Source organism: Ruditapes philippinarum, unplaced genomic scaffold (assembly GCF_026571515.1).
Source record: "Ruditapes philippinarum isolate M1 unplaced genomic scaffold, ASM2657151v2 ctg6409_1_1_1_1, whole genome shotgun sequence".
Taxonomy (NCBI): domain Eukaryota; kingdom Metazoa; phylum Mollusca; class Bivalvia; order Venerida; family Veneridae; genus Ruditapes; species Ruditapes philippinarum.
The window spans coordinates 1-14956 of record NW_026864395.1 but is presented as its reverse complement, the minus strand read 5'-3'; the positions used below and the strand labels follow the sequence as shown (position 1 = coordinate 14956).

Here is a 14956-nt window from a genome sequence, read left to right as displayed (position 1 = left end):
CAAATATACATGTTTATGCTGTTTTCTTTTCTTCACAATTCTATATATTTCAAATGGAAATACTTTTTTTCAGAAGTTGTTCTACTATCAGCAATCATCAGTGTAAATTCGTGGGTTAGATTATAAAATATTTTCCACTTGGTTTGACATTATAGGAATTTGCACAATGAGAGAATATACACCAGATTATCACTTGCATTAACACTAACCGACATTGACTGAAAATTTTGATTTTTCGAAAATCAATTGAAATTTCGAACATTTCGTTTCTTTGCACGGATAAGTTACGGCAGAGTGTACGGCTGTTATTGCAAACTGTTTTGACACCACATGTGATCAAAAAATTGTAAATAATAATGGAAAGCAGTCAACCAAAAGAGGTAATATTTTGAATTATGATTATAAAACACTTATTTTATCAATATATCATGGCACAGGTTGCACTACTTATATTGGTGTTAAGAGAAATTTGTTTGTCATATGTTTTCGCGATGAATTACATTTCGACGATGTTTCGGATATAATAATTTCGGACAATGTATATATAAATCGTGTCTTTGTAGCCGCCTTTTGTGTATTATTGATTGTTACGGTAAATAAAAAGTCCAAACAATGCTAACTTCAGGTCAGTAATCGTTACGATCTTTAGGACAGGGAACTTTATAACACAACACAACTGTAAAATGTTTTGTAGAAAAAAAGATAGTAATAATAAGCATAAAGTAATAATCACCAGAAAGTGAATGACTAAATGAAATCTTATTTATCAAGATTTAAATTAATAGCACATTAATACAATTGTTATTTACAAGTCTAATTTGTAAGTCTCGACATGTACACAACAATATTTACAGCATCCAAAGCAAACTACTGTATGATTTATTTAGTAACATCAGGGCACAGATAGTTGTAACAACTATGATTGCCTCATACCCATGAATATCACCTGAACTCCCATTTTTCCTAAAGGTATCAGTTTCTGAAATAGTGTCTCTGGTCATATCAAACCTTGTCCAAGCATAATATCTTTTCAGAAAGCCCTGCATAAGTTAATTTTTTTATAAATTAACTGGATACATTTATTTTTAAAACTGTCACTCATTTTTTTATCTTTTTTTTACCAGCCATTGTGCCTTCATCGCAACAAGCGCACATTGTAAAGAAGAAATAATGAAGAATTACAACTAAAATGACATACCTTGACTATACTATGGTGTGGCTAATTTTAGTAGTTGAATAACTAATTTCCTTTTCTTTAAAATTAATGGTCTGTTTATCATTCATTGCATTAATTCAGAGTAAAGGGTAATTTTCTATGCAGATTTATTGGCAATCTCCTGGATTAGATTCCTATGTTTATCACTGTCTATATTTTAAATAGTTAATATACTACAAATACAGAATGAGCCTACATTTATACTTCTGGTTTAGGCCCTGATGTAGTCAGTGTTTTAGTCCTTGTTAATAAAAACATGCATTAATTTTGTTTTTCAGAAAAAAGTCAAGAAAAGGCCTCCCCCAACCAGATATTTTTCTAAATCCAATGTTGACAAAGAGACACATGAAGATGGGCCAAAGTCAGAAAAAGATGAGAAACAAAGACAGCATAATAAACGTAAAGACAGACACTTAATGTTCAAGAACATAAAAAAACAGGCAAAGGTATTTGGAAGGTTGTTTTCTTTTATTACTGTGTAAATTAAATGCTGACATGTGTGCCAAAAAATAATGTTTTAACACTTACTTTTCTTACAATGGATCTTCATATGTATTATTTTTACAGTAAGGGTTCCTTTCTTATCTGTTCCCTAGTTGTTTACCAATTATGGATTTTGTTTGAGCACTATTTCAGCAATCCCGGGGAAATCAGATCATTCTTTTAGGTCCATCACTCTATGCTACGAAGCTACCCAATGAAAGGTAGTGGAGAATAAGTTAAGATATGGTTTTATTAAATGTTATTGGAAATTTCACATGAATTCAATTAAAAAATATTTTGTCAGCTTAAGTTATCACATGCCTTATGAATCTGAAATTTACATTGCTGTGTTTCTATAAGTTTTTAGTAACTACAGAGAATTTGTCAGACTTACAAGTTTTCAAAAGCTATTCTTATTTCACTATCTAGTACAGAGACTATAGTGTCCAGTATGTGCTGTCTTATATTGCTGCTCTTGTTAATGAATGTTAATTTTACATTACTTTACAAGTTAGCTAGCATGCCTTGTTTATCATGATTTTGTTTTTCACTCTTCAGATTCGTAAACAAGGATATGAGGTAGAAAAGTACAAGACTAAGGAAGGAAAAGAGGAGAGTCAGCAAGTGTTCAATATAGATATGATGAGAAGAAGTCATCCACAGAAACGGTTTAAGGCCAAAGATAATCGAGAGAAAGGGAAACCTAAAAATCTGACCTCAAGACAAAAGCTCAACAAACAAGGAATGGAAAAATCTTATCAAGTAGACAAAATGGTAATAGCAGTGTTGATGATATGTTACCATTTTACAAATAATGTTTTCTGTTCATTACCTTTGAAATTATAGACTTACTCTGGCATTAAGAAATCTTGTTATTTAGACAAAATTTAATTTAATTCTGTAATTTTTTATTACAGGAGAGAGATCCATACCCAGGCGATAAACCAATACCGCAGGAACACATACAAAAATATGAACGTGGTACAGCTATGAAATCTGTAAGTACTGTGTCGGATGTGTATGCAGTGTTGATTACTGTAACATGTAGTTGAATACTCTTATTTGATGCTTAACTGAATTATACGCCTTTATGAAGATAGAAAGTTCTCTCAGAGAAGAAAAAAGATGCAAACGTTTGCTGTTTTAATTAAAACACCAAATCATATGAAGTGTACTTTTGATCAAATAATTGAAATGAAAAATTTGACCAAATAACTTATATGTACAATGTACATTTGACCAAATTACTTATATGTTAACCAAATACTTGAAATGAAAAAAAAATGTATATCTGACCGAATAACTTATATGGAAAATATATTTTTGACTTAACAACTTCTATGTAAGGTATACTTTTGACCAAACAACTCGTATATAAAGTGTACTTTTGACCAAATAACTTTCAAATAATAAAGGTGAGGAACACACATACAAATAACTTTTAGTATAATTTATGATGTCAAACAAATGTTGCCCTCAAATAGATTTAATCATTATTAGTTGTCTTGTAGAAAAAGATGCGTTCAGAATTTGCCACTGACATGACAAAGAAGAAAGAAAAGAAGCTTAGTCTGGCTGCCAAACAGACAGCAAGGACCGAACTGTTGATGCAGGAAAATGAAGGGTAGGTGTCAATCATGTTACTCATACATAACATAAATTTTTGTGTCGCCTTGAAAAGGTGACATATAGGGGTTACTTTTGTCAGGGGCGTCTGTGTCGTTGTCGGCGGCGTTGTCGGCGTCCCCTAAAACTTGTCCGGAGCATAACTCAGTCACTATAAGTCTGATTGACTTCAAACTTGGTATGCATGCTTTTTTCAATAACCTGAAATGCAGTGCACAAGAACCGGTACTCTGCACTTCCTAATTTTTGAGTTATTGCCCTTTGTTAATTTTCATACTTTAATTTTGTCCTGGCCATTTCACCTAATGTATAAAAGCCATGGACTTGAAACTTCATAGGATGATAGGTCTAATTAAGAAGAAGTGCAGTGCACAAGAACAGGTACTCTGCATTTCTTATTTTTTGAGTTATTGCCCTTTGTTTATTTTCATACTTTAATTTTGTCCGGGCCATTTCTCCTTAAGTATAAAAGCTATGGACTTGAAACTTCATAGGATGATAGATCTCATTAAGAAGAAGTGCAGTGCACAAGAATCGGTACTCTGCATTTCTTAATTTTTGAGTTATGACCCTTTGTTAATTTTCATACTTAATTTTTGTCCAGGCCATTTCTCCGAAAGTATAAAAGTTATGGACTTGAAACTTCATAGGATGATAGATCTCATTAAGAAAAAGTGCAGTGCATAAGAACTGATACTCTGCATTTCTTATTTTTTGAGTTATTGCCATTTCTTACTTTATTTTTGTCCTGGTCATTTCTCCTCAAGTATGAAAGCTATGGACTTGAAACATCATAGAATGATAGATTTTATTGATAAGAAAGGCAGTGCACAGAAACTACTGCTCTGCACTTTAAATATTATTTTTTTAGTTATTGCCCTTTGTTATTTTTCATATTTTATTTTTGTCCTGGCCATTTCTCCTAAACTACATTGTTCACAAGGCGACACATCCGACTCGCGGAGTTCTAGTTTGCTTATTTTAATGTTTAGAGTTCCTTTTGTTCAATTTTATTAGAAAGGGAACAAATGATGTTCTTTCATTTGTTGGTGTAAGATTAGAAATCTTTAAGATAAGATTTAATGAGTCAAAAACACATACCAATGCTGGCAGTGAAAAATTCAAATCGCAAACCTCAGTATATAGCCAGATGATTTGAACAGTTGACCAGAGTTTTAATAGCAAGTCAATCAATATTAGAAGAACTAAACACTTACTGTGTTTATCAAGTTTCCAAAATTTTGAATGAATCAACAACCTATTCTTTTGATTTAAGATAGTACAAGAGTAGAGTTGATTTAGATATTTGGAGCTGGTGGTAACTTTCTGGTTTTAAAGTTTGTTTATGATACGGCTTAGCTCATTAGGGATAGCATAACATTAATAAACCAGGGGTTGATGGTTAGATCCTTGGGCAAGGAGATATTTGTCCTTGGCAGTTGATCTCAGACATTGTGTCATATTGTAATTTGTGTCTCATTTTTGATTAAGAAATCATGAGGGTTTAGTAGTCTGTCACTAGCAGAGAAATCAATAATTACTGGTTAGTTATCCAGGAAAGTAGGTAAGGTGGACTGACCACCAAGATAGGATCCAAAATGTGCTTAAGGTGGTGTAAGAACTTATCAACCAAACAAACAAAATGTTAAAATGTTTCAGGTTTTTGGAAGTTGAAGGTAATGAAGAGACAGCCAACATATCTCAGCATGATATAGCCGAGGTTGTTGATGTTACCAGTGCTCAGAAGGTAAGATTACACTTGATTACTTAAGACACAACCATGATTTTCTCAATGATAATTGGGTAGTTCCACAAATAAACTTGGGATTTAAGTTTCAGATAAGCAACTAGTTTTCTTCATGATCAAGCTTATGAAAATAATGTTCATACTTAACTAACAAATGTTGTAACCCAGGTTGGTCCATATGAAATTTTCCCCAGAAATGATCATTGGTGATGTCTATATTGAAAAATGGACAAGTCCAGTTAAGATATTTAGCGTGGTATGAGTTAAATGTAGTATATTGAAAATCCCTGATATAAACAAGAGACTTTTCAAATTTAAACCAAAGCAATGTATTTTTTATGCATAGGACATAGCCTTAAGCCTTCCTAGATGGTTCATATACATGAATACTCAAACCTGGTGTTAAGTAGAGACAATACATTGTGCATTCATCTTTGAAGAGCATCAATGTCTTTTATTTTGTGCGCAATAAATGACAAAATCTATGTTAAAAATATAGAGAAATAGGGCCAACATAAAAAAACCTTATAATCAGATACAGAGAAACAAAGGAATGCCCAAAAGTCAAAATGGACAATGTCACAGACTTGGTTTGATTGAGTCTGTTTCAAATTTCATACATTAAAAAAGAAAAAGCAAAATTGGTAACTATGATAAAAGTTCTTTTTTTTTTTCTTTTTCAGTATTTTGATTTGAAGTTAAAAGATTTTGGCCCATACAGAATAAACTATACTCGTAATGGTAGATTTCTATTGATGGGCGGGGCCAAAGGTCATGTGGCAGCCATTGATTGGATGACTAAGAAATTGTTGTGTGAAATGAATGTGATGGAGACAGTTAGTGATGTTAGGTAAGTAGTTAGACAAATTTTTGCTAAGGATGGGAAATATAGTGAAATATTTGAAACACCACTCAATATTACAATATTGAAAAAATAATTTGAAATATTTTTTGGAAGGGGGGAGGGGGGAATGGAGATTGAAGTTTAAGTCTGCACCTGACTAGGAGTTCGCATATAACATGTGTCAATGAAGTAAATTATCTCTGTCAAAAGTTGAAAGACTAGGGTTGGTAGTAATTGAGCAGGTTTAAACTTTTGTTTCACACCTTAGTAATTATAAATCTGAACTGTAAGTTCGATGGAAATTTTCTTGAAAAATGGATGAGAATAACATTGGAAAATGCTAAACTGTCTTTAATTTCCAACCAGTTTCTTGAATAAAAAGGTAAAGAAGGGCTGAATGGGGGTTTCATAAATTGCTCGATTTTTGGGGGATTCTGAATCATGTATAAATAGGTACTCTATAATTATACATTTTGATCTACAATCAATAAAACACAAAATAATACCACTGCAATAAATATTTCACTCAAACTTTGGATATTGGTATGGTTAAAGGACATGGTTTCCAGACAAAAAAAACAATTTTGGACATATAAAAAAGAGGAAAAAACATGTTGGATAATGAAATGAAACAAGTTTTGGAATAAATTGGGATAATTTTGAAAAATGAATATTCTTTCATCAAAATTCTGATCTGACTTAGTTTGTGGCTTAAATATTTGCAAATCTCAGGTTTCCTTTGATTTTTATAGAAAGACTTATGAACTGTTTGGTTTATTTATTTAATTGATATAAAATTGTGAAATAATTTCAATCTCAGAATGTGCAGCATCCTTTTTTTCTGATTATCTACATTAATATTTGATATATTAGATAACAAATATGTTAAATGTTGTGTAATTTACTCTTCAATTGATTCAGTGGATTTGTTTGATGAAATGGTAAGGAGAACATCAGAGAATAACTTAAGCCTGTACTGTTTAACTATACACATTTAGCTATCACCAGGGTTTTCATTATTAACAGATTGGCAATCCATATCATCAGTTGGAATGCTGTTTAAATTGGTTGTATTTTTAGCCTGTAGATTTAAATATTTCCCTTGACCCTTGGCCAAATTAGCAGTTTTCGTTGGCACATTGATTGCCGCAGATAATAATGAAAACCCTATATCACTCAATACTGTTCTACAGTACTTATTGAGTTATTCCATAAATTGATAAAAAATTAACTTAAAGCTTATTTAATATTTTACTCCACTGATATAATACTTGACTATATTTATAGATGGCTTCACCAGGAGACAATGTATGCAGTGGCACAGAAACAGTGGACATATATCTATGACAACCAGGGTATTGAACTTCACTGTCTCAAGATCTTAGACAGTGTGCTTAGAATGGAGTTCTTGCCATACCACTTCCTCCTGGCTACTGCAGTATGTATACAGTTATATTAACCCTTATGTCACAGGGGGAGTTAAATGTGACCGGAACTCTCAGAATAACATGCAGCTGCTCTACTGACTGAGCTATCCAGTTGTTTACACATTTTCTCCACTAAATAGTGAACAGTTCTGAAGCATGAGACTTACCATGCTAAATATCTTTAACGGAATTGTCCAGATTTAAGTTTGTCAAAACCATTTGCCATTGCTAGGTGAAATTTCATAATAAGTACTGACTGAATAGCCAACAGTGCAAACTATGATCATATTGTATATATGATGACACAGAAAATTGGTCAAATTCTCATTTGCTGATATGCTTTTGTGTATAAATCATATACATATATATGCTTTGATGCTTGACACTCTAATCTACTCCATAATAGACATAAGTGGTCTGTTTGGACTTGTGCTTATTTTCTGTGTTGCAAAGCCTCAGGCAGTTTTTGAAAAATATAAAAAGTATTGTAAATGTTTTGCCACATCATTCATACAATTTTTATAAAGATACAGTGGAGCCTCTCTAAACCAGATGGTTTTAGGACCAAACTTCTTGCTGGTTTTAGAGGGATTTTTTTTCTGGAAATGTTTGGTAAAGTTGAGTCTGTTTTTATAAACTGTTCCTATATTTCAGAATTCTAAAGGATATCTATCATATGTAGATGTGTCAATCGGGGAGAAGGTGGCTGGGTATGGTACGGGTCTGGGGCGCTTGGATGTGATGTGTCAAAATCCAGCTAATGCTATTGTAGCGCTTGGTCATTCTGGAGGTAATAAATCTGTAATGTATTGAATCTGTGATAAGTTAATAGTCATTTGAAAATAATTGGCAAAAAGATTGATTGAGTCACTTGTCCTTCACAGCTGTTGGTTCCAATCCCATCAAAGACTTTCGATTCTTTCTTTCGAGGAAACTCTCCAGCTTGTTTACAGATCATATGGTTCTACATACCCACTCCTCCCCTTAAAAAAGAAAAGAAAAAAAATCAAAATTACAAATATGCATTAAGACATTATTGCTTAAAAGTATTTATCAACATATCTTTTGACAATCAAAGAACTCAAACACCTATATAATGACTTTAATGTGTAAATGACATGCAAGTTAATAAACTTGATTTAATATAGTTTCTGTTTTGGAGCAGTGGTCGTCATTTACATATTTATTTTAGTTTATCAATTTGATAATGTAGTATAAAAGCAAAAAAAAACCCAGAAACATCCTGTTGTTGAAGCTGATATGATCTCAAAAACCACTTACATGATGACTTTTTGTTTCAAACTGGGAGAATGAATTTGACTTCTCTGTTGAAAGAAAGAATTAATTGATATTCAGACTGGCTCGGGGACAGCTGTATGAATTAAGTGTGAATTAATCTCTTTAACATCCTCCATTATTTGAGAGGAAATCGTTAAATGTTATCTGAAAAAAATATAATTCAAAATTTTGGGTTAAATGATAATTTTATTTTATCTCAAGAAATCTTTTGGTGAAAAAAAAAACCGAGACAAAGTTGATTTTACATTTGACACAACCATGGCATGTGTCATGTTTAATTTAAGTGGTACATTTTAAGCGCATCAATGAAATCATGATATTTTATTTTTTATTGTGAATTTTTTTATTTTAGATGTATGATTAAGAGAATATTACATTTACTTTAGTTTTATTACATTTACTCAATTTATTAAATTGTTGATTAACAAAAAAATCAAGATTTACATTCAAGCATATTGGCGTCACAATTAATCATGCGTAACTGTTACTCAAACAAGAGACCATGTGATTATATAGCCAGTATTGTCCTGATTAAAAGATGGAGAAGTCCATTTCACTGTTTATTTTCTCCTCTATTTGTCTATATTTTGTTGTAGAATCTTTGATATAACAAATAGCAGGAGAGTTTAATAAACATTGTTTATTAATGTTAAAGTTTGTGATAAATATGAAATACTTTTAATCATGGAATTTTGTTTATCTTTTAATGATCCATGTATATGTTTTTCTTTGATATATATTTTACAGGGACAGTAACACAATGGTGCCCTAAGATGAAGGAACCAGTAGTAAAGATGTTATGTCATAACTCGGGGGTTCGGTCTGTTACAATTGACAAGTCGGGATTGTAAGTCAGAATTTCAAAAAATAAAAAAAATTTAAAGAGAAATGTAATTCATTGTTAATGATATTACAGTTAAACTTAGTTCGCTCGAACTCGGATCGCTCGAATACCTCCCTTCGCTAGAACTCATCGCCCAGTCCCGGCAAAATTCCTATATAATATATATTGTTCTACCTCGGATCGCTCGAACACCGATCGCTCGAACTCTCGAAGCTGATCTCTGGTCCCTTCGGCAGAAATATAGTGAAAATCACACCTTTTCGGTCGAACACAAAACAAGTCGGTATGTCCTAAATAAATGACAGTGGGCGACACATGTTTTTAACACCTCGTGATCGTGACAAAGGTAATGAAGGTTAATTGATACAAAATAAGAGGTGTTGTAACCGATTTATTTGTATGATAATATTGTTGATTTGCCGTTTATGGTAACGATAAAAAGAAAATAACTTGTGAAATAAGTGAAATATGCATGCCAATAAAGAATGACGTTTACCCGGGCGGCTTTAATTTCAACCGTGGTTCTTGTAAAGTAAATCGTAACAGTGTTATCTATTTATAGAATGATACTTGTATGCGTGTTTTTTTTAGTAAATGACTACAAATAGATGCTGCTGTAACTGTTTTTAATAAATATTCCATTAATTTATTAGATTAAATTCATCCCATTATAAACATATAATGTATTTTGAACATTGTTCAACAAGTTTGTTGTGATTGCCCAATCGAACTCAACCAATTACTGTAATATGTATGAATATAAATTAACACAGCGTACCGTTAATACTTAATTAAAACACTGGGATAATAATTCTGAATATGAAATATTCGACGAACAGATGTAATAACAAACAATTATATTGACGCATTTATCATTCAGGATAACCTTTAGACATATGATCAACGTAATAATACTTCAACCTCGGTTGGCTCGAACTACCGATCTCTCGAACAAATTTGCACAGGCCCTCCGAGTTCGAGCGAACGAAGTTCGACTGTAATTTGCAATCAGCTATTTGCAAAAATAGGGAGAGCTATTTTACTTGCCCTGGCCTTGGCAACAAGCTGTGGTTAAGTTTTTGCATGCAAGTTTGTATCTCCAAAACTACTGAAGATAATGGATTGAAACTGCACACACTTGTTCTCTATGATTATTTAACATGATGAGCACAGGTGCCATAACTCTGAGTGACCTTTTTATAGAGTTATGCCCAATCTCTTACTGTCAAGAACTTAGAATAATAAAGCACGTATTGTGTTTATAGATATTATTTTCAAAAATAATGGCTACTGTAACATAAGATATTTTCACAAGGCCAGAAGTTTCAGGAAGTCCAGATTTTGGACTAACTAGTGATAATATTGAAAATTGCTTTTTTCATTTCTGTTAATTTTTTATTGAAGATACTTGGTGAACAATTTTCGCAAAATTTATAAATTTATTTAATTAGCAAAATTTAATCACTTGTGAAAATTTCTGACTTTACGTAACTTAAGGCCTATGATATTAGTGTAGCTTTGAAACATCTTTTTTACATTTTTATATGCCCGAAAGAATTTCGGGCATATTATGTTATACCCCCTGGCGTCCGTCCGTACGTCAGTCCGTTCGCAATTTGGTTTCCAGAGCATACCTTAAGTTCCATTTGGCCCACAATATTCAAACTTCATAGGATGATTGTCCATACTGGGTAGAAGACCCCTATTGATTTTGGGGTCACAAGGTCAAAGGTCAAGGTCACTATAACCTTAAAACAGTTTCCAGAACATAACTTAAGTTCCATTTGGCCCACAGTGTTCAAACTTCATGGGATGATTGTCTATTTGGTAGAACACCCCTATTGATTTTGGGGTCACAAGGTCAAAGTTCAACGTCCCTATTACCTTAAAACTGAAAACAGTTTCCAGAGCATAACTTAAGTTCCACTTGGCCTACAATATTTACACTTCATAAGAGGATTGCTATTTGAAGGAGGTAATACTTTATTTAATTCCCATGTGTTACAAATGCTTCACCCTTACTTAAAGAACAAAACACTTTCGGGCATATAATGCTCCGCCTAGCGGTACTCTTGCTTTTTGTGTGTTAACTGTCACTATCGGGGGATTTATCATAATTTGATATTATTACAGGTACATGGCAACTTCAGGTATAGACAGAACATTAAAGATATGGGATATGAGAACATATAAAATGTTGCAGTCATACAAGGTTCCATCAGGGGCAGCTCAACTTTCATTCAGTCAAAAGGGACTGTTAGCCTCTTGTATGGGAAATATAGTACAGGTAAGTCAGTTGTTAGGGCCTCCATGGGCGGATAATGAAGTTTGCCCCTTATAGATAAATCTTCAAATTTTGCTAGGAATTTCTTTAACTTTTTTCTTGTGAGGGAGCTGAAGGTCAGTTAAAAATCTGGAAAATAAGTGATCCCTCTTAAGCAATGAAATTACAAGAAGTTAGTTCATGAGAGATAATATTAAAGCGCAACATTGGTCACTGCCCTTAGGACCAGCTGAAGCGTAATTCAAACTCAACACTAATGTGCTTGAATCAATGATCCTGTAAGACCCGAAAAATATAACAATGCTGTCTGCATGAAACGATGCTGGTAGGGCCCTCTTAGGGGCATTCTTTTGAAGAGAGCGATTTCTATAAATAGTAATTATATTTTTAGGTATATAATGACTGTTGCAGACAAAAAGTAACCAGTCCATATTTAGTTCATGATGTTCATGCATCAGTACACAGTCTACAATTCTGTCCATATGAAGATGTCCTGGGAGTAGGTCATGCAGATGGATTTAGCAGTCTAATTGTTCCAGGTAAATCTTGTCATTAACAAAAAAATCTTCAAAATTTTGAGTAATTTGCAAGTGGTAATCTAAAATTATAATCAATTCTTGCATTTTTCCATCTTGGTTTACAGGAATAATCCTTATATGGTCATCTTAAAAACCTAAAAATTAGTACAAGGAAATGAGCATAGATAATATTCAGTATGGTGCAATGCCTAGTGGTCCATGATAAAAGTTAAATAAAACATGCCTTAAAGGGGTGTCTATGTTCAAGTGATTAAGTCTGTTGACATCAAACTACTTACCATTCACCACAATTGGGTCATGTCCCACCTGGGACTTTGGGTTCTTTCACATGAGGAAGCTGTCCGTCTAGCTTACGAAATGTTGGTGGTTCTACTCAGGTGTCAATTCCTGTCTAAAATAATGCACGAAGGGTCACCGGAGGTCTTTCTACACCTGTAAAAGCTGAAAAGTTGCCACATGGCCTATACTGTATGCCATAAAACCCTATGAAAAGTATTCAGTTGTCAGTATTAGGTCACTTATTAATCAGGTTTTCCAGAAGAAAAAACTGGACATAAGATTGAGGTATGTCGGCGGGCAGATGGGCGGGCGGGCGTAAACAATTTCTTCTTTGCGCAACTCCTCCTACATTTCTCAAAGGATTTTGACCAAACTTTCACAGAATCTTTGTCATCAAGTGCCCTGGCGCATATTGTCGGGGTTTTGTGATTGGATAATATTTGACCTAATTTTGGCCTTTTGTTTTTTTTTCCTTATACAGAATATATAGTGAACAATTTCTTCTGTACGCAACTTCTCCTACATTTCTCAACGTATTTTGACCAAACTTTCACAGAACCTTTGTCATCAAGTGCCCTGGCCCAGATTGTCGGGGGTTTTGTGATTGTATAATGTTTGACCTAATTATGGCCCTTTGTTTTTTTTCCTTATATAGAATATATGTAGTGAACAATTTCTTCTGTGCGCAACTCCTCCTACATTTCTCAACGGATTTTTACCAAACTTTCACAGAAGCATTGTCATCAAGTGCCCTGAGGCATGTTGTCAGGGTTTTGTGATTGTATAATATTTGACCTAATTATGGCCCTTGTTTTTATTTCCTTATACAGAATATATAGTGAACAATTTCATCTGTGCGCAACTCCTACATTTCTCAAAGGATTTTGACCAAACTTTCGCAGAAGCCTTGTCATCAAGTGTCCTGTGGCATATTGTCGGGGTTTTGTGATTGGATAATTTTTTACCTAATTATGGCCTTTTGTTTTTTTTCCTTATACAGAATATATAGTGAATTCTTCTTCTGTGTGCAATTCCTCCTACTTTATTTATGATTTACATTGCACATAGTTACAATTTGTTGCTTGTATTTGTATTTCAACTACAACATATATATCTACAATGGTGATAATTGAAAACCTGGTTTCATGGCATTGCCATGTTTCTTGTTTAATATCTATTAACATGATAAATCACAAAAGTATCTTGTTGTCTGAACCTACATAGTCCAAAGGGGATGAGGCAAGTGTGCTGGTAATGATAAACAAAATCTGTTCTATTGGCCAACATTATAATTCAAAATTATATCTTGTTGTCAGAACCTACATAGTCGAGAGAGGATGGGGTAAGTGTGCTGGTTATAGTGAACAAAATCTTAAATGATAATTTGCAAATATTTGTATTAAAGGTGCTGGAGAACCAAATTTTGATGCTCTAGAGACAAATCCATACCAGACGAAGAAACAGAGACAAGAGGCAGAAGTTAAAATGTTGTTAGATAAGGTATGTACATGTTGTTTTCATTTAACAAGTTTCATATGTTTTATTACTATCTTGCTATTATGGGAAGGAGTCCTCAGTGGCTAACCAGCATGCTCATTGAAGGTTGGTTGTTCTACTCACATGCATACCTATGCAAGAATTGGTGCATAGTGTCACTGTCTCTCTTTTTCCTTAAATAAAGCCGGACCAAAAAACCCAACCTATCTGGCAAGTTAATAATTTAATGTGAGAAGGCTATCAGGTTGCCCAAGGCTGGATTCTAATGCCTTTAATGTCTTTCTCTACCAGTGAAAGCTGAGTAACCATAGGATATAACTGTACGAGTCAAGACAAAAAGGAAAAAAAAAACGAGATTTTGCCATATATTATGGATGTTTGCATTATACATGTAGTTGGATTTGTAGAAGATCGTCAATAAAACTTAATGTGAGTTTTAAGATTATGACAGAGATATTTCACCATATTGTACATTTCTGTTGAGATGCACACAGGTTTTGCATGAGTTTTTCTCCATCAGTAAAGCTGGATTGTTTCAACATGTGTCTTACAATGTTAGTGTACTTTGACCCATACCTAACAGTGATCAGCCTTTGTCATTAGTGTAGAGTCAGGTCAGCCTGCACATCTATGTAGTTTTACTCTATTGGCTTACAAACTTTAAATTTTTATCTAAATATTCCCAAAATTTGTAATGAACAGTCCCAAAAACTGGAAACTGCTCATGTTTATGTGAGAAATTCAGCAGGTTAAGGGTTTAACATCTAATCAGAGATAAAAAATATCAATTTGAGCCAAACAGTTTGATACAACATTGATTTCTTGTAAATGGAAAATTTAATGTTTAATGATAGTACAATATAGTTTTGTT

General features: G+C 33.2%; 1 protein-coding gene across 1 annotated transcript; it reads left to right on the top strand.

Moving 5' to 3' along the window:
* Positions 1-238: 238 nt before the first annotated feature.
* On the top strand, positions 239-14088 carry LOC132725448 (WD repeat-containing protein 46-like; the record flags this gene model as incomplete). Its single annotated transcript, XM_060710587.1, has 13 exons — positions 239-380; positions 1495-1662; positions 2258-2473; positions 2617-2697; positions 3211-3323; positions 4985-5072; positions 5756-5922; positions 7204-7354; positions 7998-8133; positions 9390-9489; positions 11620-11773; positions 12162-12309; positions 13994-14088. Coding segments are annotated over exons 1-13 (1641 nt in total), but the record flags the coding sequence as incomplete, so codon positions are not given.
* Positions 14089-14956: the final 868 nt, after the last annotated feature.